This window comes from Adiantum capillus-veneris, chromosome 4 (genome assembly GCF_014529385.1).
Source record: "Adiantum capillus-veneris isolate H3 chromosome 4, ASM1452938v2, whole genome shotgun sequence".
Classification (NCBI taxonomy): domain Eukaryota; kingdom Viridiplantae; phylum Streptophyta; class Polypodiopsida; order Polypodiales; family Pteridaceae; genus Adiantum; species Adiantum capillus-veneris.
In genome coordinates, this window is record NC_140934.1 from 95,116,619 (window position 1) to 95,138,452 (window position 21,834).

General features: G+C 45.5%; 1 protein-coding gene across 1 annotated transcript in view; it reads right to left on the minus strand.

The window, feature by feature from the left end:
* Nucleotides 1–4,688: 4,688 nt before the first annotated feature.
* LOC147459637 (alpha/beta-Hydrolases superfamily protein) overlaps nt 4,689–21,834 on the minus strand; it is a 64,005-nt gene continuing 46,859 nt past the window's right edge. The window contains exons 3-13 of the mRNA XM_086510851.1: nt 8,124–8,150; nt 7,928–8,018; nt 7,640–7,683; nt 7,453–7,551; nt 7,296–7,353; nt 7,148–7,200; nt 6,930–7,031; nt 6,784–6,849; nt 6,422–6,537; nt 5,420–5,591; nt 4,689–5,339 (exon numbers count right to left, since the gene is read on the minus strand). Coding sequence (XP_086366977.1) covers nt 5,277–5,339; nt 5,420–5,591; nt 6,422–6,537; nt 6,784–6,849; nt 6,930–7,031; nt 7,148–7,200; nt 7,296–7,353; nt 7,453–7,551; nt 7,640–7,683; nt 7,928–8,018; nt 8,124–8,150 — 891 coding nt within the window. The 3' untranslated portion in view covers nt 4,689–5,276. The remainder of the gene's footprint in view (nt 5,340–5,419; nt 5,592–6,421; nt 6,538–6,783; nt 6,850–6,929; nt 7,032–7,147; nt 7,201–7,295; nt 7,354–7,452; nt 7,552–7,639; nt 7,684–7,927; nt 8,019–8,123; nt 8,151–21,834) is intronic.

Below are 21,834 nucleotides of genomic sequence, written 5' to 3' on the forward strand. Positions count from 1 at the left end.
TCTATATTCAAACTTTCATGTATAAAGAGAGCCTAACCTCTAATATGAAAGCACGTTGTCCGCTCTTGAGATCTTCCTCTCTAGTGCCACATAATAGTATTTGATGACAGACTGACAACTTCTCCAGGACGTCCTCTTATCTCATAAACCGTGTTCATCATCTGTGTAAATTTCTAATGAGGCTCTTTGAACCCCAATGCTTTGTGTAGCCTCAATGTTAAAATTATCTATTGTAGTGTGAATTTTCTTAGTGTTTCATGAAAGACTACTCTTGAGACCTCTGTATTCTTTGTACTCGCATCAATAAATTGATTGTGCACGAGGGTTTCCTAAGTGAGAATGTGGGTTTTGCGCACAAGGTGTCGACTGCACTCACTAAATTATTGGTAAGTTGAATGGCATGGTTCTTTTGTAGCTTGGTTAAGCAGTAGATCATGACATAATGTCTACCTCCTTTAACTGTTCCGCAAGACCACCAAGGAATGTAATAGGATTCTTTATTTTTCAATCTCTTCGCAAATCTAGTTCATGCAAGCCATGCTTAATAATTAGTATAGATAATGATGTAATGCATTGCTCGAAAAAAAAACCATTTCTTGTTTATTTTTTTAAGTACAACTAATGAGGCAGAATGGATGTATGCCAAAATCTCAGGTATACTATGTTGATTTACAGCTGAAATGCCAAATTTACAACCTTTTTATGAAGGTCCTGATGGAATTATAACCTGGATTTTTTGTTTTCAATAAGGAAATTTACACTGCAGACTTGAATATGTGAACACTTTTACATTAAAAGCATGGCTAGCATGATTCTAACAAGTTGATTTGTAAATAGAGAATCATATTACATTCCACGGTGGTGTGATGATAAAAAATTAGTACACTACTTGTGCCGAGGCAGGCTTGAAGAAAATTAGGCATTATTTCATAATCTATTTTTTATCGATAGTAGAACCAGTGACTTGCATGATTCTAAGAAAGAGATGTAGTACACCATCATCGTATAATGTACACGTGTGTGCACACATGCTCTCACACATTGTGGTTGGTGTTGTACTATTGTACATCCATTATTGGGCACGAGGATGTTAAAGTTCTTTGGGATGCCGGAGTTGAGGCTTTTTTTGTGGTGTAAAAACTACCATGTATTTATTTTTCATAGGTGTATTGTGCTTCTCTACTCATTTGGTTTCTATTTAAAGATTCTAAGATGTTAAAAGTTGTGTTCATCGTGGTACACTTCTGTCAAAAAAATCAGCAACACTCTTATGAGATTGATTCCTTCTTTTTTACATATTTTTTTGGTGTGTGGGTGCAGAGTGGTCGAGCATTTCAGAAGTTGACCATATTATTCATGTATGCTTAAGAGTGAAGCTTGAACAATATTGAGGAATGGTGTATACAATATAGGATAAAAGACTTTAGAAAGCTAAAGCCTATTGTACTATCTAGAAATACAAGTATTTGAGCAATTTATTTCTTGTCAATCTTTTCACGTCGTTTCCTTTGTAAATAGGGAACTGCCAAAATGTATCCAACATGAAAAGCTTGTTCAAATGTGTCAATAAATGCTACTTTGTAGCACACTTGCAAGAATATCTAAAATCTTTTTTATAGAATGAATTGAATGTATAAATTACATTGGGCTAGGAAAATCCCTTTATATACAATTGCTTGCAAAAAATAAACAAAAACTATTCACAGGGGATGTCCCAACATGAAAACATGATTCTGATTGTGATTATGATGCATATTAAAGAATGGGGCAAGTGGTGGACATATGGGCTACACCACACCAAAAATACTATCTAATAATACCGAAGAGGGTGTAAGAAAACATGTTGAGGTAGGAGAGGATACACCACCATATATAAGCTTTTGAATGAAAAGGTACATCATCTGTTTTAAGACTATCCTGAAGCACACACAGGTGATGTCCCCGCATTTGCAAAGTCTTGTGGCCATTAGGGGTTGTTTCATCGATCCCTCCCCCAACATACACCAAAAAGAAAAGCCCAATTGACTTCAAAAGTACATTTCCACCTAAATCTCAGGCTCGAAGAGCATCGACATTGAACCAAAGCCACTGCACACACTATTAGTGGCACTACTGAAAGAATGCAAGCATTTCTTGAATTCGAATAATTGAGAAGAGTTTCATTGCACTTTGTTTCCACTCCCACAAGGTGGTATACATCCTTGGGCTAAAGGAGGATTGCTAAGCTTAGGGAGTAGATTGCAAGGTTCAGACAATAGGGAAAAAATACACAAAGAAACAAACTCAGCCTTTCTGGAGAGAAAAATGGTAGTCGAATGATTCCTTGTAACACACTTGGGAGAGGGAGACTTATCCAAAAACTTTAATTTAGAATGAACTAGAGAAATCCATTCACCTATAACAACTTGCAAACTAACAAATAAACAGCCCCAACTCGCAAATGTATTGTCATCAGTATGACTATGACACACACTTAGGAATGCGCCAATCTGTGGACACATGGGAGTACACAAATACAACCTAATAATCTTGAAGAGGGTGTAAGAAAATATATTGAGATATGTGTTGTAAATGCAATGAAGACCAGAACTGGCCTCCGATCTGGTGGACACCTAGACTCCGATTTGCCTCAACTCTGATAAGATCCTTTACTAGGGAGCACCTGCAATGCCACATACATGAACAAGGCAATTATGGAGAGGAGAGATCGCTGAGGTAGAGAGAGACTAGACATCTGAGAATGAGATAGAGAGGAAAAAAGAGAGAAGAGGAAAAAAGAGAGAAGAGGAAAAAGAGACCTGGGTAAGGCTCTCCATGCTGATCCCAAAGCTGCATATACAAGTGTCCTAGGGAGGTCTAGTGCAGATGCTACATGCCCTCAATGGAAAGCTTCTTGACACACAACACTACAAGTGTCCTAGGGAGGTCTAGTACAGATGCTACATGCACTCAATGGAAAGCTTCTTGACACACAACACAAAGTGTCCTAGGGAGGTCTGGCATATATGCTACATGTCCTTGATGGAAAGCTCCCTGACACAATACTGCTATTGACAATGCCAATTGCTTTTGCACACAAGACCTCTGGCAACTCTTGGGAACCAGTTGAGCAAGCACGAGGAACAACAGATCTATACCACCTCCTAGCAAAGGGAAGGTCTGCCCGGTGGATCATCAGATCTAGTACTGCTGCTCCGAGTGCATGGAGAACATGCTGCAACATATATGGAAGGATCTCGAAGGAACTGATTCGCTTACCCCTCCTGCTACGTGTACTCTCCATCTATAGTTGGTGAACAAAAACGTAGACCTGGGAGGTTGTCTAGAAACATTAGGACTGCCACGCCCCCCCCCCCCCCCCCCCCCCCCCCTTCTTGCAACTATCTCTCCTAGCCTCCTATTGCATGGCCCCTAGGGAAGGCGTAGGACTGCAGAATGAACTGGGTGTCTATCCCTGGGGGGCCATATGTAGGTCTCCCCGAATGCTGCCAACCCACACCTCCAACCTCCACGACTGGAAAATACCCCAAAATCGAGGAAATGGCTAGAAACAGGCCCTAGGGCCTTGGGAAGGTGGGAAACTTCCCAAGACTGCAAGGAGCCTACATGGCCATCGAATTAAAGAATAACCATGGGCTAGACATGGCTAAAATATCCCGACCTTAGAAAACTCCTCACATCGACCGAGCATAGCCACAACACAATCCTCACTCCCTAACACCTATCCTTGGGATACCAGGACCAACTGGACAAATCCAAAGACATGTCATAACTCTTCACAATAGGAGGGGATACACCAACATATAAACACTTAGATTAACAATTACATCCAATGGTATTTATTTTGAGGCTACTCCGAAGCACAGTTTTTTCATACGGCTAACATGCTGCAAACACGTATGCGCATACGCATATGAAAGTATGGTTTAAGTATATTTCGGAACAATTATCCCAACCATGCATGATCTTTTCTTTCAGCTACGAAAATAAATTAGTATAGTAGTCAAAAACGATAAGAGGCATACATAATATCTCAATGAGCTTGAAAAATGCAAATGTAAGAAGTGACATATTATATAAGTTTTTAGACCAAACTTGACTAACTCAACACAATGAATGGGTCTATGTTTAGATTTTACCAGCGTTACCCCAAACTTACTTGCATATGAGTATAAAAAGATACTATGCTCTAAAGCACACATGTGAAGTCCCCCACCTCTGCAAAGTCTTATGGCCATTGGCAGTCATCCCATTGATCCCTGCCCCATCATGCACCAAAGTGGACCATAGATGGTGTTTCTACAATTGAATACATCGAGCAGCAAGAATGTACTGATAGGTACAACCATATATTGCGTTTCTACAGTCAAATACACCAAGTAACGTAGGCACAACCCACAAAATACCTTCAGCTGTGAGGACTGAAAAAAGGGCAATTTATTCATCCCAAAGGAATGTACAACTGACTTCAAAACCACATTTCCAAACATATCAGGCCCAAAGAGCAAGAACATTGAGCCAATGCCGTTAAAGATGCTATTAGTGGCACAGCTACGAGATGAGAGTTTAACTGCACTTTGTTTTGAAGTCCCACATCCTCAGTATACATCCTCGGACTAAAAGAGGATGGCTAAGCTTAGGGAGCAGATTGCAGGGGTGCAGACAAAGGGAAGAAATCACACATTAACTGCCAAAACCGACAAATTTTGCATTTCTGGAGGTGAAATGGGAGATGGATTTTGTTTTTGTCCATTGGTACTGTCTTGAAACAATGCTCTTCTCATCTTTGACACACATAATTATTGTAGTTTTACTAGATATCATATCAGAGGTAGGGTTATAACCTTACAAAGAAAGTAAAAATCTTGGGATCCATGTCCTATACAGCCATTCTAAGGGCAACTGTAATATGCTTTAATGTTCTCAATGGATTCATATAAATAGATTATATACAGCTGGGGAACCCTGCGATCATGAGAGGATGTCCCACACATCCTTCTGCACCAAGTCAATAGGCAATGGACAGTGCAATTTTCATTGCGAGACACATGGTGCCAATATGAGTCATTACGACTATCGAGAATGATGAGTCCGAGCTAGACACCTCAGAGCAGGGTCAAAGCATATAGTGGTCCATAGCCGGATGTTTTTCTATATGCCCACAAGGATGCTGCTGTATTCTCCACTTCGGTATGAAGCCTCTGGGGCATGATGAGGCAGACCTTTTACTTAAGTAGCTGAACCCCCTCGCAAAAAGACAAGGGCAGCTAGGTTCATTAATACCCCAGAAAAGACTTTGTTAGTGTTTTGAAGAGACCATCGGGGTTATCTGCATGTACCTGCCACATCACAGAACATCTAAGTTTAGCTGCATGAAAAAACCTTTCAACTTGCTGAAATTTACTTCAATAAATGATACCCAATGACCCGCATCTTCAAGGACATGCATCTCGACTCCAGCGCCTTCTCGCGCAGCTATTGTTTCAGCTGCATGTATCCTTTGGACATCCTCATGAGCCCATCTGTGTAAACTCCTTTCTGCTCTTAGGAAGTTGCAGTGCACACCCTGAGGTACATTCTCAACAATGTGCCTGGCAAAGACAAGAACTGTTAAAAGACTTATCATAACCTCAAATAATGTATCAACAGAAGCAGGTATTTCTCCATATACGGGAGTTCCATTCCTTCTCCCCCTCTTCCTCTAGTAATAGCTGTTTCTTACCAACCATCACTGTCATGCATGAAAGAAACCAATTCTTTTAGTTTTTGAGATGATTCGTACATTCCTAAGCATTTCTTTGAACCATTTGAATGGACTCAAATATTGGCGACTTTGTTGGCACATAGTCGCCAACTATGTGTTGGCGACTATGTGCCAACATATCACCATATTATGTCTATCATGTTCTTTCGATGCCTATCACATTTTTTGTCGTAAGCCTGCAGCTTCAGGGATCGATCATGAACTATGCACATCTTAAGGATCAAATGGGGTATACTAAAAAAACACTCAGAGTCAACAAGTCAATCCAAACAAGGTTAATAATACATCCAAGAAAAGAAACTTTTTGGGGATACAGTGACTGAAATGCTGATTCACTCCAAAAAGGCCCAAAAAAAATGGCGAATGAAAGTCATGAACAAAAACATTGAAACATTGATCCTGCAAAGGTAACACCAGCAGCATATATACCCTCATGCAGAAACTCATGTTAAACTTATATGACTAGATAGATCCCTAATACTGCAACATCCCCACTAATATCGTCAGTGCCCACGCACGTACACGCACAGCATGCACGCACCCGCGCACCAGCCCACCTACGGACGCCCGCGTGCGCACACATCGATACAAAGATCTACGTTCTGAGTTTCTGATTTGAAAAAGAATACACTTAAAAATGACATCTGAAATACAAACCATAAATTTGTTTCCTCGTATGACTGATACATGTCTGAAATGCCCTGAAGGTTGAAAGTCCAAGAGAATGCTGGAGATGCCGCACCTTCGAGGGGTCTTAGGTTTGTTGTCATCCACTGTCAAAGCGCAGCAGTTTTAGACATATAGGTGAATCCAGGAAAATCCTACATTCACCTATAAAAGAGAGTGCAAGCCATAGCCTCATGGTGGGGATCCACAAGACAATACAACCATCCATCACACCCACCCACGCACGCACCCACCCATGCACGCACAGAAGCAATTCAGCATGAATTTACAGGAGCTTTTCTTTTATGTCAGAAATATGACATAAGGAACTTTTTGAATAAAACCACCATCACCTGTGCAACACCAGGAGAGAAGCCCTTTTTGGTCAGAGCATTAATTACGAAGCGTCTTGAAGGAACCTGCCAGCATGACAATTGTGTTTGCAATCCTTTTGTGGTATCAATTTTTCAAAACTCGAATAAAAAAAAGCATGTTCCACCTCATTGGGCATTTCAGCTAGAGCCTCTATAAGCTCTGCAGGATGATCCTCCCCATTGCCTCCTGCTCTCACTGTTCCTGGTGTGGCATCTAATACCCACAACTACACAGTACAGAATTGAAACAAGGAAATTTTAAATGCCCATCTAGTACCCATTACCGCACAACGTACAAGTGACACAACACTAAATCCAAATGCTCAGCTTGGAAAAGTTCAACCTGCACTGGGCGAGCCAAGGGCTTTGCAGCCTGATCTACCATACTCAAAGCAACTGTTTACACGCCCAGGAGCCAAGTTTAGAAAAAAAAATCTTGTCAACTCAACCAGTATTTAGCTGAATGATAAGTACGATGTCAAAACACATGCCTTTTCCACCAAAACTATGCCCTATCAAAACTCTTGGTGTCAGCCTTAGCTGTCCAACCTAGACAAGGCATCAAACACGAATATAGGAAAGTCTTGTACAGCCAATCATAAAGCAGAGCAGACTGGAAATGTACCAATTCATTTGATAGACACTTACAAGCCTGAGGACATCACGAGCGGCAGAAGCGACTGTGTGGGGGCCAAGCTTATGTATTAATGAAGAATCGCCATGGCAACGCAAGTCAACAAGGAGAAACTGTTCATTGAAACACAAAAAGAGCCTTAGCCCAGCACAACAGCAAACTAACTAATGAATTCTTCAAGCTAATGAGTGTCCTCAATACCTGCCAGGTGGGAAACTCTTGGGCCAGCCTTTTAGCAAAAGTGGCTGAAACAAAGTACAAAATCACATGGTAACAAACCAGCAGACAATTATCTTCTAATCAGTGTAAAAACCAATACAGATAGCACTAAAAATTCTACGGTATGACATTTCTGCAGCTTTCCGGAAGGTGGTTTGTTGTACACGTGTGAAAAGTATGCAAACCATCTTCGCTTAAGACTCATAGAACTGCCTTCAATAATTTACCAGAAAAACTTCACAAGAAAAGTTCAGACAGTGGTTAGCTTACACCAATTACGCCTGGATCCCAGGATTCCATGTAGGAGAACAGCGGTTGGTGGCTCACGAGCACTCCTATCCATCACTTCACTCCACCTCACCTGATGAGATTTATCAATTCCAGCAATAAAAAAGGGCTAATTTTTCTTTATATTTGAAACTGAAACGGAAATGGTAACATCAATCGAAAGGAATGAATGTCTCACCAGTGCTCCTTGTACAAGCTCATAAGCCTGCAAAAGAGTCAGGTGTTTACTAGTAGTACTGGTGCTACTCATAACTTCCAAGTACTAACTCAGGAAAAAATATGTTTTTAACAACACGGTATTCACAGAAATCAATGTATGGCAGCTTTAATACTAACACTCAAAACTACATGTATTTTCTTATACAACTAGTTGCAAACACACATCAATCCTCATTTTACTCAACAAAAATGGAACACAGTCCTCTTACACATCTAAAACAACAGAACTAGAAATTCGTGCCTAGTTGCTAAGCTGAAATTGTCTAAACAAAAAAGATAACCTGCATGGGGTAATAAGAATAAAACTAAACCAGCTTTGCACAGGTGGCAAAGAGAAATACAAGAGGATGTCGGAGAAATGAACATAGACCTACCAAAATAGCAAAAAACAAACATACAAGGTCCTCAGTTTTACATGATTACCTACACAATCTAACAAACAAGAGCAAAAATCTAACACAGAAAGGTTAGGATTCAGAAGATATTCGAAGGTAACAATCAGGCATTGTTAAGAAAATCCACAAAAACCAGATAGGCATAAGGGCTCATGAAGCCGGTTGGCCAACTGAGCAGGCGGTGAATTGCTGCAACAATCCCAAAAGTGGACTGGAAACAACAAACTGAACTTGAATAAAAAGCAACTGTTACACAAGCTAGCGCCCAAAAAGCTTTGCAATTTGCTGCTTTCATAGCTGTACGGACAGACCGTGCGAAACTTGCTACGTTTTTTTGGGTGCTGATGTGACAGCTGAAGTGGTAGTTTTATTACCATTATATTTTAATTGTTTTAGTTTTGTTTTTCTAGACATTTTAGCAGATTCTCCGAGATGAAACTTTTTGGGGTCTCATAGGTCATTTTGGCCTTCTGAAGACATTTAATATAACATTTATTGGCACCAGACCCGCCCATGTACCACATCTTACATCCCCCCATTAGTACAGGATGGAGCTAGATAGCTTGATGCATTCTCATGATTGTACTACCTTGAGCATATAGACATGCATATACCCCTAGAGATAGAGCTCCATCCCTCCTCAGATACTCCACTACCTACATTCAGTTCAGTTTTGTATCAGTTTTGTTTCATTTGTCTTTCCGATAGACGGCTGACATACACACCATGTACATTTGATTTGTCTCATAGGCCGATTTCGGCCTGACATAGACGTTAAAAATCTTTCTTTCTTTCTTTCTCTCTCTCTCTCTCTCTCTCTCTCTCTCTCTCTCTCTCTCTCTCTCAGAAATGATGTGCTCACTCTGTAATCCAGTATGGTCAGCTGATCGTCTGTGCTGCATGCGGCGTATGGCCCTCTCTACCATCTCTGCTGTAAAGAAGGAGGAGCACGTGGGGCGTGGCTCGTGTGGCTGTGGGATAGGAGGCTGCCCTGGCACCTCATAAAGTCGCTCTGCATAATCATGCCATATCTGTGGATCCTCAATAGCTGTAGTCGGACGTGGCTCGCGCAGGGTGCGCCATGCCGTCGCGCTATCCATGCTCATGAATAGGCGGTATAGCTCAAGCTCCTGTGCCTCTTCGAATGCTCGCCGCTTTTGGCGTGTCAGCGTCTTCATATGCCGTCTGGCCTCTCTCTCTGTGATCTCTCCTAAGGCTCGCCGTGCACGGAGGCGTCGGTATAGCTCTCTGCACTCATCATCATACCAGCGGTTCTGAGGCATAGTCCCGGGGGGGGGAGTGCGTCCTGTGTGAGTGGTGTGTGGAAAAGAGCTAATAGCTGAAGTGTGGAGAACGGAAGAGATATGTGATGTGAGAACTGAGAGTGGTGTGGATGGGTGGAGGAGGCATAGGCCATGCTCGACCTCGGCCGAGTAAAGAGAGGCTAGCTCATGTGTGAAATGGATGGTGGTGTGTGGAGTGTGTGCTGTGTTTCTTTCTTTCTCTCTCTCTCTCTCTCTCTCTCTCTCTATGCGGCCTCCACTATAGCCCCGTTGATTGCACATGTCTTCAACCGGGCTATAGGGGAGGGCTTCCCAGAGGAGTGGACACAGCACACCATAGTGCCTATCCACAAATCTGGCGACACCCTGGACCCAGGGAACTACAGGACTATCATGATTGGCCACACGATGGCCAAGCTATATGGAGCAGTACTTGAGGCACAGCTCAACTGCTACGCAGAGACCGAGGGTTTACGAGCTCCAGGCCAGGCAGGTTTCAGACGAGCTTTCTCCACCACTGATCACATCTTCGTTCTGCGCTGCCTCATTGATGGGGCAAAGGCGCGGAAGAAGAGGCTTTACTGCTGCTTTGTGGATTTCCGCAAGGCCTTTGACACAGTCCCACGCGAGAGACTCTTCCAGCGCCTTCACAGCATTGGGGTACCAACAGAGATGATTTGGGCCATATATGCTCTCTACGAGAGGGTGACGGGTCGAGTTCGTTGCCCAGGCGGTTTTTCAGAGACCATTGCTAGCACCATTGGTGTTAAGCAAGGATGCCCACTCTCCCCGACACTCTTTGGGCTCTACATCGACGAGATCTCCGACTACATACTGCGAGCAGGGGGAGAGGGGAGCGACTTGGCAGGTACTCCGGTCCACATCATGTTATATGCTGATGATATTGTGTTGATTTCACAGTCACCCGAGGGCTTGCAACGCCATCTTGAGGCCTTGGACGAATTCAGCACACACAGGGGGTTGACTGTGAACCTTGGCAAAACCAAGGTTATGATCTTTCACACATCCAGTGTAGTGAGGAGCGCTGCCACCTTCACAGCAGCAGGAGGACAGGTTGATGTAGTCACCTCCTATGTCTACCTTGGCATCACATTCACCAGCCTACCAGGACCCTTCACACTATGAGGCAGGCTGCTGCTGACAGGCTCACCCGAGGATATGCAGCTCTGACCATGCTAGAGCGGAGATGCCACCAGGCACACTTTCAGGAGCCCCGCACGAAGGGGTGGCTTTTCGACACCTTAGTCACCCCGGCCCTGATGTACTCGGCGGCAGTATGGGCACCAGGATTGACAGCTGACCAGTGGACACAGCTTGAGAGGCCACAGGTATGTATGATCTCACGCTTGCTCCGCAGCAAGAAGACAGTGCCACATGACATTATTAGAGCCGAGCTCGCCACACCACCTATGGTTGTAGAGGCACTATTCCAGACAGTCTGCTTCATCCAGAGGATGAGAGAGCTACCTCCTGACAGACTTACTCGTAGAGAGTGGGCATGAGAGAGCATGGTACTCACAGGTCAGAGCATGGTTTGAGGGACATGGTCTTGACATGGAGAGCCTACCACCATTTCAGTACGACCCCCACTCACCATATGTTCACCTCTCTCGCAGAGAGAGGAACTTGGTATTGAGACAGGATCTGTGGCAGCTATACACTAGGAGAGTCTAGGAGTCACCTGGCTTGGGGACGAGGATGTCAGATTACAGAGACCAGTTTCTCACCATATTGTCTGGGGGGTTCATACAGAGACCACGCTATATGGACACATATATGCCACATAGCTCACGGGTGGCGATTGGTCAGCTGAGAGTGGCTTCACACAGGTTAGAGATTGAGATCGAGAGACATGCTGGTGTTCCCAGGGAGGAGCGAGTCTGCAGAGCCTGCACAGAGGAGGTGGAGAGTGAGGAGCACTTTGTATGTAGATGCAGAGCATACACTGAGATCAGAGGCAGGTATGAGGCCTTATTCAGAGGACAGCCCACTCTCCGAGAGATCATGGACTCTCGAGATCAGAGACAGCTCGGACGTTTCTTACTAGAGATACAGAGCCATCGGGACACACTACTACAGCCACACAAAGCTACACAGACAGAGGGGAGACAGTCGCAGCTCACAGACTTCTTTCAGAGGATTGCCGTCCCTCCCTCACCAGACACTCAGAGGGGAGTGACACTCCCACAGGCGGAGGTGAGCCGAGCTAGACGACGACCACGAGTCACAGGCTACAGGGGCGCGAGCTCCCACCACCGACAGATCGAGGAGATCCGAGCCCGGGAGCGCCGTGCCACTGAGGAGCGAGTAGCTCAGATGAGGGCCGATCCGACAGCTTTCATCCGGGTAGCCTTGGCACCAGCCCCGCCCATGTACCACATCTTACATCCCCCCATTAGTACAGGATGGAGCTAGATAGCTTGATGCTTTCTCATGATTGTACTACCTTGAGCATATAGACATGCATATACCCCTAGAGATAGAGCTCCATCCCTCCTCAGATACTCCACTACCTACATTCAGTTCAGTTTTGTATCAGTTTTGTTTCATTTGTCTTTCCGATAGACGGATGACATACACACCATGTACATTTGATTTGTCTCATAGGCCGATTTTGGCCTGACATAGACGTTAAAAATCTTTCTTTCTTTCTTTCTTTTCTCTCTCTCTCAAGAGTCATGGGATACGAAGATCAGAGATGCCTCGGTTTGTTCTTGCTCGAGCTGCGCAGACACAGAGATAGCCTGATGAATGGCGAGGCTAGCCAGTCTCAAAGACGGATCACAGACTTCTTCAGAGCAGACACGGGACAGCCGCAAGAGCCACTCCCACAGCAGAGCTCCCCCCCGTCTCACACCAGAGGCACACTGATTGACCGAGCAATTGAACTGGGGAAATCCAGGCGCCCGCGACTGCGAAGAACTACACAGCATCGATGAAGGCTACGACAGAAAATTCGGAGCACACTGGCCAGGCATACAAGACGCCCGGTCAGACTACTAACCATGGAGGAAATTGATGAGATTCGCCAACGACCGATGCTAGATCTCTTGTGATTCAGCTATCCCAACAAGCCACCCATTATTCTGCTTAGTTTTTTGCCTGGCTCACATCGACCAACTTAGGACCCCATAGTATATATCTTTGTTTTGTACTGTTGTTAGGTTATTTTGTTACTCTGACTTTGTATCAGATCCACCACTTTGTAACTTTCAGGTCTCATAGGTCATTGTGGCCTTTTGAAGACGTTAATATAACATTTCATTTCATTTCTGGAGCGGGCTACTGAGCGCTAGCAGGTGTGCAGAGACGCAGGGGGAGCAGATCGCGCAGGGCTGGAAACGCAGGGGGAGCAGGTCGCGCAGGGCTGGAAATGCAGGGGGAGCAGGGCTGGAAACACAGGGCGCACGCAGGTGCACCCTCTCCCTCTGTAGCGAGAGAAGCTCTGGATGGCGCTGATGACCAGCAGCAGCGCGTGACTGCACAGGGGAGGAGGCTCGCGTAAGCTGGCAGCCCTGTACTCACGCTGCGCGTAGGTGGGAGCTGGTGTTCGCCTGCTGCTCATGCACGCTGCTGCCCTGCTGCCCGCCAGTGAACAGGGAGGCCTTCATCTCTGCGGTGAGCCTGCACTGCCAAGGGGACCAGCAGGTATCTGCAGCAAGTGGTAGTTGGTGTCTGCTGCGTTGAAGCCCCTGCTATTCGTGCGCGCTGCTGCCCTGTTGCCCGCCAGTGAACAGAGAGGGCAGGTTCGCACGTTGCTTGGGTGCAGGTTTGCATGCTGGCAGGTTTACGCTGCAGGCTGAGTTCAGTCCTTTGCAAGACATCAATGTGCGTTCACCACCAGGTTAGGATGCATCGACCAGCAGCAGACCAGCGACTGTGCAGCACACCCTCACGGTAGAAGCGAAGGAAGGGGGACTCACGTAGATTTAGGGCTTGCAAGAATAGAAATCAGGGACCGTTATGATGGAGGTCATGAGCGCTTCACCAGTTTGCAAGTCCTGTACGAAGGCAACCTTCATGCTTACAAACAAGCGGATAACGCAAGTGGAAAGGGAGATGAAGGAGTGGAAAGCAGAGATGGAAGGATGGTGGAAGGAGAAGGCAAACATTCTTCAAATGTTCCTCAACGAAGGCACGCAATGGAAGAAGGAGAAAGAGGACCTGCACGTAGAGATACAAGCACTTAAGGCGGATTCACAAGCACTCAAAGAAGAGGTCTCAGCCCTTGAGCGAGAACTTGTTGATAGAGCAAGCAATGGACTAGAGGAAGGTGAATTCTAGCCCTCGGTGATAGAGGAAATCAAGGTCATCAAGGAACAAGTACGGATGATCAAAGAGGAAGAGAAACGGAATGGGGCAAAGACGTCTTCGTGGGTGGATGCAATCACGAAGACACAGAAGAAGGCGGATGAGGCCGAGAAATGGATAGAAGTCGCTAAGAAAGGGAAAGGGAAAGAAACAACATCTATCCCCACTCCTACAATCATCAACATGACTTTAGAAGAAGAGCAGCGAAGGAAGACTAGAGCTTTGCGGCATACGAATAACCGGTCTAAAAGACCGAGATGATGTGGAAGGGGAAGTCAAAGAATTTCTCCGCATGATGGGTAGTGAGGCTACTCATACAAAGGGATGGAGGGTAGGAAAGAAGACACAAGGAAATGGGGAGACTTCAAAAGAAAGAGCTCTAATCATGCGCTTCCCATCCATGGAGGGCCGAGGCGAAGAAGGACTTCTTGAAGAAGCGTCCTACACTAAAGAAAACAGGCATATTCCTTGGAGATGACCTCACACTCACACACCTCGCTCATATGAAAGAAGTTATGCCCGAGATAATGACAGCTCGAGAGAAGGGGAAAGTGGCCTTCTACAGGGATGGACGAGTGGTTATTCTGGAGAAGCGTCCGCATGACGGTGCGAGACCTATGGGACCACACTCAGAGTGGCTACATGGAATTTTAATGGATCTTTGCACCTTGATATAGGGGCCTTTGAGGATAGTTTCACAGGGAGAGACATCATTTTCTACTCTAAGACGCATCAGGCCCTGAGGCAGTCCATGCCCCATGTGAGCAGATACAGATGGGAGACAACTTGTAGACAAGAGACTCGATCAAAGCGCAGAGGACGAGGTTCAGGAGGAGTGGCATGAGCTCACCCAGATTTTGACAGAGACGCTACATTATACAGCCTCAGAGGCATATCCCCACAGCCAGCCCACACGCAACTGTTCTGAGCATGGCTCAGAACAGTTCGTATGATGAGGAGTGTAGAGAGATGAGGATCAGATTACAGAGAGAGGTGCTCATGGGTACTACTACACATAGACAGTCTCGGATTATCTTCCGCCGCCTAGTGCGACGAAAGAAGAGGGCTTACCTATCTCAATTAGAGCGTGATCTGTACCAGTTGTTTATGAGTCAGGACTCTAGTGAAGCATGGAGGCTTTTCAATGAGCACTATCCACTGCCAGCCATCACTTCCACAAGACATGGGGGGAATATGCTACATCTCTCTACACAGCATCAGGGCAGCCACCTTTGCTTGACCCTCCAGAGGCATGCCCAGAAACATGTACTTTCTTTACTGCTGAGAGGGTAAGGAAAGCCATTGACAAGATGAAGACAAGAAGAGCACAGGATCATGATGGTTTGGTAGCAGAGCACTTTATCCATGCCAAAGATATGCTTGCAGAGCCTCTTGCTATGATGTTTAATAGAGCCATATATGAGGGTTTCCCTAAGACTTGGAGTATGTCCACTATTGTGCCTATCTTCAAGTCGGGAGATCCTATGCTTCTTGGGAATTACCAAACCATCGTGGTTGGTCACACTATGGCTAGGCTGTATGCATCAATTCTTGAGCATGAGCTGGGTGGATGGGCAGAGAGAGAGGGCATACGGGCAGCAGGACAGGCAAGGTTCAGGAGAGGTTTCTTCACTCTTGACCAGATTTTGACACTCAGAGCCATTATTGAGGAGGGTAGACCATGGTTACCTGGAACGCGGAACGGGAACGGCGATGGGATCCCTGCGGAACGGGGGAACGGCTAGGGGTCCGGAACGGGAGGTATAAAAAACACCCAAATAGTGCATTTTTAGCTCCTTGTGTTTAAATACAAGGAGTATTAGAGTGCTTTGACTCTAATACTCACAAAAAACTCGTTTTGAAGACCATTCAACCTTGCTATGACTAGATGATGATGTGAGAGAGAGAGAGAGAGAGAGAGAGAGAGAGAGAGGGAGAGACTCGAGAGAGTGAGAGGGAGAGGGAGAGATTTGAGAGAGTGGGAGGGAGAGGAAGAGAGCTTGAAGGCGTGAAGCCTTGAGCCTTGAGAGAGTGAGTCTTGAGAGGGAGAGATCTTGAGAGTGTGAGAGGGAGAGAGCTTGAGCCTTGAGGATTAGCTTGTGGAGAGAAAGGGGGAGGGGGGTGCATTTTATGAGTCCTTGAGGCCTTGCACACTTCAAAACAAAGCCCAAACATTTACTTCAATTTTTTCAATTTTTGCCAAATTTGTTTGTAGCCGTTGGCCGTTCCGGGGGCGTTCCGGAATGTTACTGAACGGCCGTTCCGGTTTGCACTGGCCACCCGAAACGTCAAACGTTCCGGGGGCGTTCCGGAATGTTACTAAACGGCCGTTCCGGTTTGCACTGGCCACCCGGAACATCAAACGTTCCGGGACGTCTCGAAACGTTCGGGAAGGGAACTGCCCCCCGGAACGCCGGAACGGGGGCTAGGGGGCGTTCCCCGGTAACTCTGGGGTAGACACCATGGCAGGAGGATATATTGTAGCTTTGTGGATTTCTGCAAAGCCTTTGATACAATGCCACGAGCCAGACTCATACGCAGATTGGGGTTGCCCACAAAGCTGATTTGGGGGATCTTAGCTTTATACAGGAGAGTGGTAGGACAGGTACGCACTACTCAGGGCATGTCCGACATGGTTCACTCCACCGTTGGGGTGAAGCAGGGTTGTCCCCTATCTCCGACTCTATTTGGGATATATGTAGATGACTTTTCAGATTATGTACACATAGAGGGTGATAGAGGTGCCAGCTTGCAGGGACATGGATTCCGGTGCTATTATATGCTGATGATATTGTGCTGATCTCCGATTCTCCAGAGGGGATGCAGCGTCATTTGGATGCATTGCATGGATTCGCACGGGACAGTGGATTGTCTGTGAACCTTGGTAAGACCAAGGTAATGGTGTTTAACACCACGGCGCAGTGGGTAAGGAGGTCCGCCCCCACTTTTACATATGGTCGAGAGACTGTGGAATATGCAGATACATACACTTATCTTGGGGCGGTTTTCAATGGTCCAATATTTTCCCTGAGGCGTACAGCAGATAAACGATTGACCAGAGCCTATGCAGCATTGGGGAGACTTGAGAGGATATGTTCGCAGGTTCAGTTCCAGGAACCTCAGACAAGCTTTGGCTCTTTGACACTTTGGTCACTTCGGCCATGCTATACGGAGTGGAGATATGGGGCCCCTCAGTTGATCACCACAACGGCATGCGCGTTTTTTGTTTCTATCGCATGTAAATCTGATCCTTTCCCCACAGCAAGCACAGGAGCTGGAGGTTCCTTTCACTAAGGAGGAATTGCAAGACAGCTTAAGGCATGGGAACAACATAGTTTTTCATTTCATTCTCGGATCATCTCAAGGATCTGTTGCTATTCATGGTGAATAAGGCATGGGAACAGCAGCAGATGCCATCCTCTTGGAAAGAGGGCCTTCTTTAATTGTTGCCGAAGCAGGTTCTTTGTGAGGAGTTCTCCCAATGGCGACCAATCACTCTCATGCTTGTTGTCTATAAGTCAATGGCCAAGATGCTTGTTAACCATATCAAAAACCACCTGCATTCAGACATTTTGTACAAGTGCTAGATGTGTCGTGTCTAGTGCGGCGGTACTAACAGTCAGTGTCTACTAAAACAGCTTATGGCCTATGTCTATTTTGCATGCGTAATCGAGGGCAATTACAATTCTTTCAAGAGGGGGATATGTCGCAAATTGATGATGTGGCAGTACTGCCTGGACACACACACACAATGGCAGACTGATGACGTGGCAAACTGTACGGACTGCACGGAAATTGCGCTACCTGGCTGATGACGTGGCAGCTCTACGGACGCTCACAATTCATGCTAACATGCTGATGTGGCAGCTGTACGGAATTCCGTAATTTGTGCTGGCTGCTTTTTGCCAGTTTTTGAGGACTAGTTGCTTTTGGAACTTATTTGCTTTCAAGTTCGAAGCTTTTGAAACTTTTGCTTTTGAGTTTAACTAATTTTGGGGCTCTGCTTTTGGCATCCTCTGTAAGAATAAAAGAGCCCTATGGGCCTCACTCTTCAGAGTATCTGGACACAGAGTCTGAGAGCGGAGTACCCTTCGAGAGTTGTACTTTGCTCAAAGATTAATATAAAAGAAATACCGAAAGGGGCGCCAGTCTTTGGGGCCAATCTCTTTGGGCACAGAACTATGCCGGGCCGTGTCGACCAAATTGAACTGTGATTTTAAAGTTCTGAAGTATTTTAAGTGATTCTCTCTCGTGTCGCGGTAGAATCTTGACTTGGGGTGTCCAAGTTTGTTACAACACAAGTTATTATGACCAAGTGAGATTGTTTCCTCTCACACTCTGATCCGTCATTTGGGATATCCGATTGGATGGAATGTATCTGCTAAGCTTAAGCTTGATTGGGTATGGCATTGCCTTGAATCTAAATTGAATTATTGGAAATTATTCTACTTGGCCACTACATGTGCGTCTCAGAACTGTTCAATGTATTCTTGTGGCTTATGTGCAGTTTTATCTGCGTCTCTTATCTTGGCCACAACAAAGATTGAATAGTCTCATGTCATGTATCATGGAGCATTTTTGGCGCACCTCCTCTCATCGTAAAGGCCTTAGTACCCGTTTTGGTTGCCCAACAGCAACCTTGGACTCAAATGCTTTCTTGTCTATGCGCCAATATTGTTACACCTGCTTTTGGTCATTGGCACACATCGTATTGGGAGGTCATATTTAGCAAGCTTGAAGGCCGTATTCCAGGTTGCCCCTTTGCTTCCTTCCTTATTGTTACAGTGCATTTATCATGGCATGGTCGTCAATTGCCTTCTGGGAATTCTCCGAGATTGGAGAGCATTCATTGGAGTAAGGTCTTCTCAGCCACTGTGACTCAGCGCTCTCCTCGTCAGGAGTACTTCCTCTCTCAAAAAGGACTATGGCAGGTTGATCAGGTGGTTGATATTGATGGGCATGTTCTGTCTTTTTGTGATGCAGCTCAATGCTTCACATTGGGTCCTCATTATCATCATGTTTGGCGGGAGATTCAATCCATGCTTGCGGACTGAACCATGAGAACAGAAGTTCTCGCCCTCATCTGTTGTATTGGGTGCTCGGAAGTCTCTGTCAGCTCTGCGCAGCAATCAGCAATCTCTGTCTTTGCTGCATGTGGGGTAGTGGGTGTGTGTGGGTAGGCGTGTGGGAGTGTGTCGCTGTAGTGTGTAGAGAGTGTGCGTGTGTGTACAGGTGCTCCTTCGCGTTGCCTGCTTTGCGTAATTCGATTTGTACAGAAGTGAAATTCTTTTCGAAAGTTGATTTTCCAGAATCAGGCTTATTTAGTTCAATAGGCAGGTGTAGAGTTCAGTGGGCAGGCGTCCAGGTGGAAGTGTACAAAGTTTGTTGTGTTCAGGTATCTTCCAGGTTTCAGCTCGCTAAGGTTGGCACTATTTTGGTTCTTTCATGACAGAGTCGATCTGCGATCTCCATCAAGTGTATAAACATAGGAAGCCGATGGCCGCAGAATCCTCGGAAATGGGTGAAATCCGAGCTTGTTGGTTGGAAGATTTTGAAGGTGCATGGAACGCCTAGGAGGGCCAGGAACCCACCACTGAGGTGCTTATCCCTCTGCAGGCTCTCTTGGACCCAGTGGCGCAGTATGCTCTCAATGCGGTTATTTTGTTCTTTCCGGGCAAAATGCTCACCGCGCAAGACGTGGGTCAGTGGGTGGATTCCCTTCTTAAACGCCAGGCAGTCCGAGGTGTTTATTTTGGAGCTAGAGGATTTTATGAAGTCTTGTTGGCTGACACTAATGCCCGAAACATGTTGCTTGAATTATCTCCTTTGTTTTTTGGTGCTCAGATGCCACATGTATTGCCCTAGGCTCTTACCAAAGACTATCAAAGCCTTATCCGCCACAAGTGCCCAGTATGGGTAGAAATAGTTGACTTTCCGCGCACCTGGCGACACTTTCTTCCTATGCTTGCTTCTCGCTTGGGGAAAGTGATATGTCCTCCCAAACTTGACGCAAATACAAATCGGTTTTGTGTGCTTTGGGACACAGATGTTCCCACGCCTCAAGATATTACTGTCAACTCGGGGGACCCTCTCATTGGCAAGCATCCTTTCAAGCTCAAGTGGGAAAAATTTGCAAATTCATGTTTTCGCTGCGGTAAATTTGGACATGAAATCTGAATGTCCCGAGACTCATTTCTAACCTCGTCCTTCAACGGTTCCACAGCTTGTCGTTTCCTCTGGAAAAGAGGACTCTAGATCCCCCCCATTGGGGTCTCTACCTTGCCTAATGCTCCGCCTCTGGATTAAGATAAAGTCAAATTTGTTGGTTCCCAAAACTCTCAGAGTAAGGGTAAGCTTGCAACTTCTCAGGAGACACGGAATAAAGGTAAGAATGTCGATCCAGGGGAAGGATCTCCTTGGATAACCCCAAGAAGGCTGTCAAAACACGCTCACAGCTTTGTTCTCGTAACTATGTACCTCCTATAGTGAAATCTGCGGTGCAAAAACCTCTTCCTTGTAATGACAATTGTACGCTTGTGGAAGCATGGAACAAGGTGGTACATTCTTACAGAGATGCAGTGATTCATGGGGCGTCTTCATCACCTACAGGCTTTGTTTTCGCTGACGCGGGTATGGAAGATAATGTAGTCGAGCCACGGTCTCTTGATGTTGATGTGCCTATGGACACGTCTGCTTAGTTCCCCTTTCCTTTGTCTTTGTACATATCTCTTTAATGCATACTTGTGTTAAATGCATTTCATATAATGTGAGCAGGTTATGTAATGCTGATAAGTGGAGATTAACCTGGCATTATGTACATACATGTAAGGCAGACATTGTTATTTTGCAAGAGCACAATCAACATGAATCTGCTAGGCAATGTTCGTATTTTGCGGGATACTGGATAGCCATTGCTGGATTGACTGGCTATTCGGGTGTTTTGATGTTGGTTAAACATGAGTTGCAGCTAGTTCTTGCGTACAATGATCCAGTAGGTCGTTGGATGGTGATTCAATATACAGTCAATAATGAGACTTATGAATTTGGGGTGTTTATGCGCACACAGCCTCGGGGCAATGTTCGGCTTTATGGCGTGCAATGTCTTCTTATCCTTGGCTTTCCAATACTTTTCTTTGTGGTGATTTTAACTATGCGCCTGCTTCATTGGATAACACCATAGGACAATCGCACATGTTGGGTGTGGAAGAGCAAGCTTGGACAGATCTTGTTGCTTGGACACGGATGTTGGATTTGTGGAGCCTTTTGCATCCGAATGTTTGTGGGTATACTTTTCAGCATCATGCTCACTCGTCGTATCGTGCACGGGTAGATCGGTGGTATGTCCTTAATATGCAACAATATGATGAGTATGTATGCGAGATGAGCATTGACCACACCTTGTTACTGTCTGATCATGTCCCGGTTTTGATGACCTTGCGCATTGGGCGAATGTATGATGATAAGTCACTCTCTAGGAAACGTTTACTACACATCAACAATGCCTATCTTTCGCATGAGGTATTTCGTGGCATGATTCATGATGTTATTCCCCCACTGGTCGCCCAAATGCATTTGGATCCTGATATTGCTTGGTATCTTTTCGTCATGCGTGTGCAAAGTGTGATTCAGGATTATGGCAAGTACTATATGCTTCAGTTAC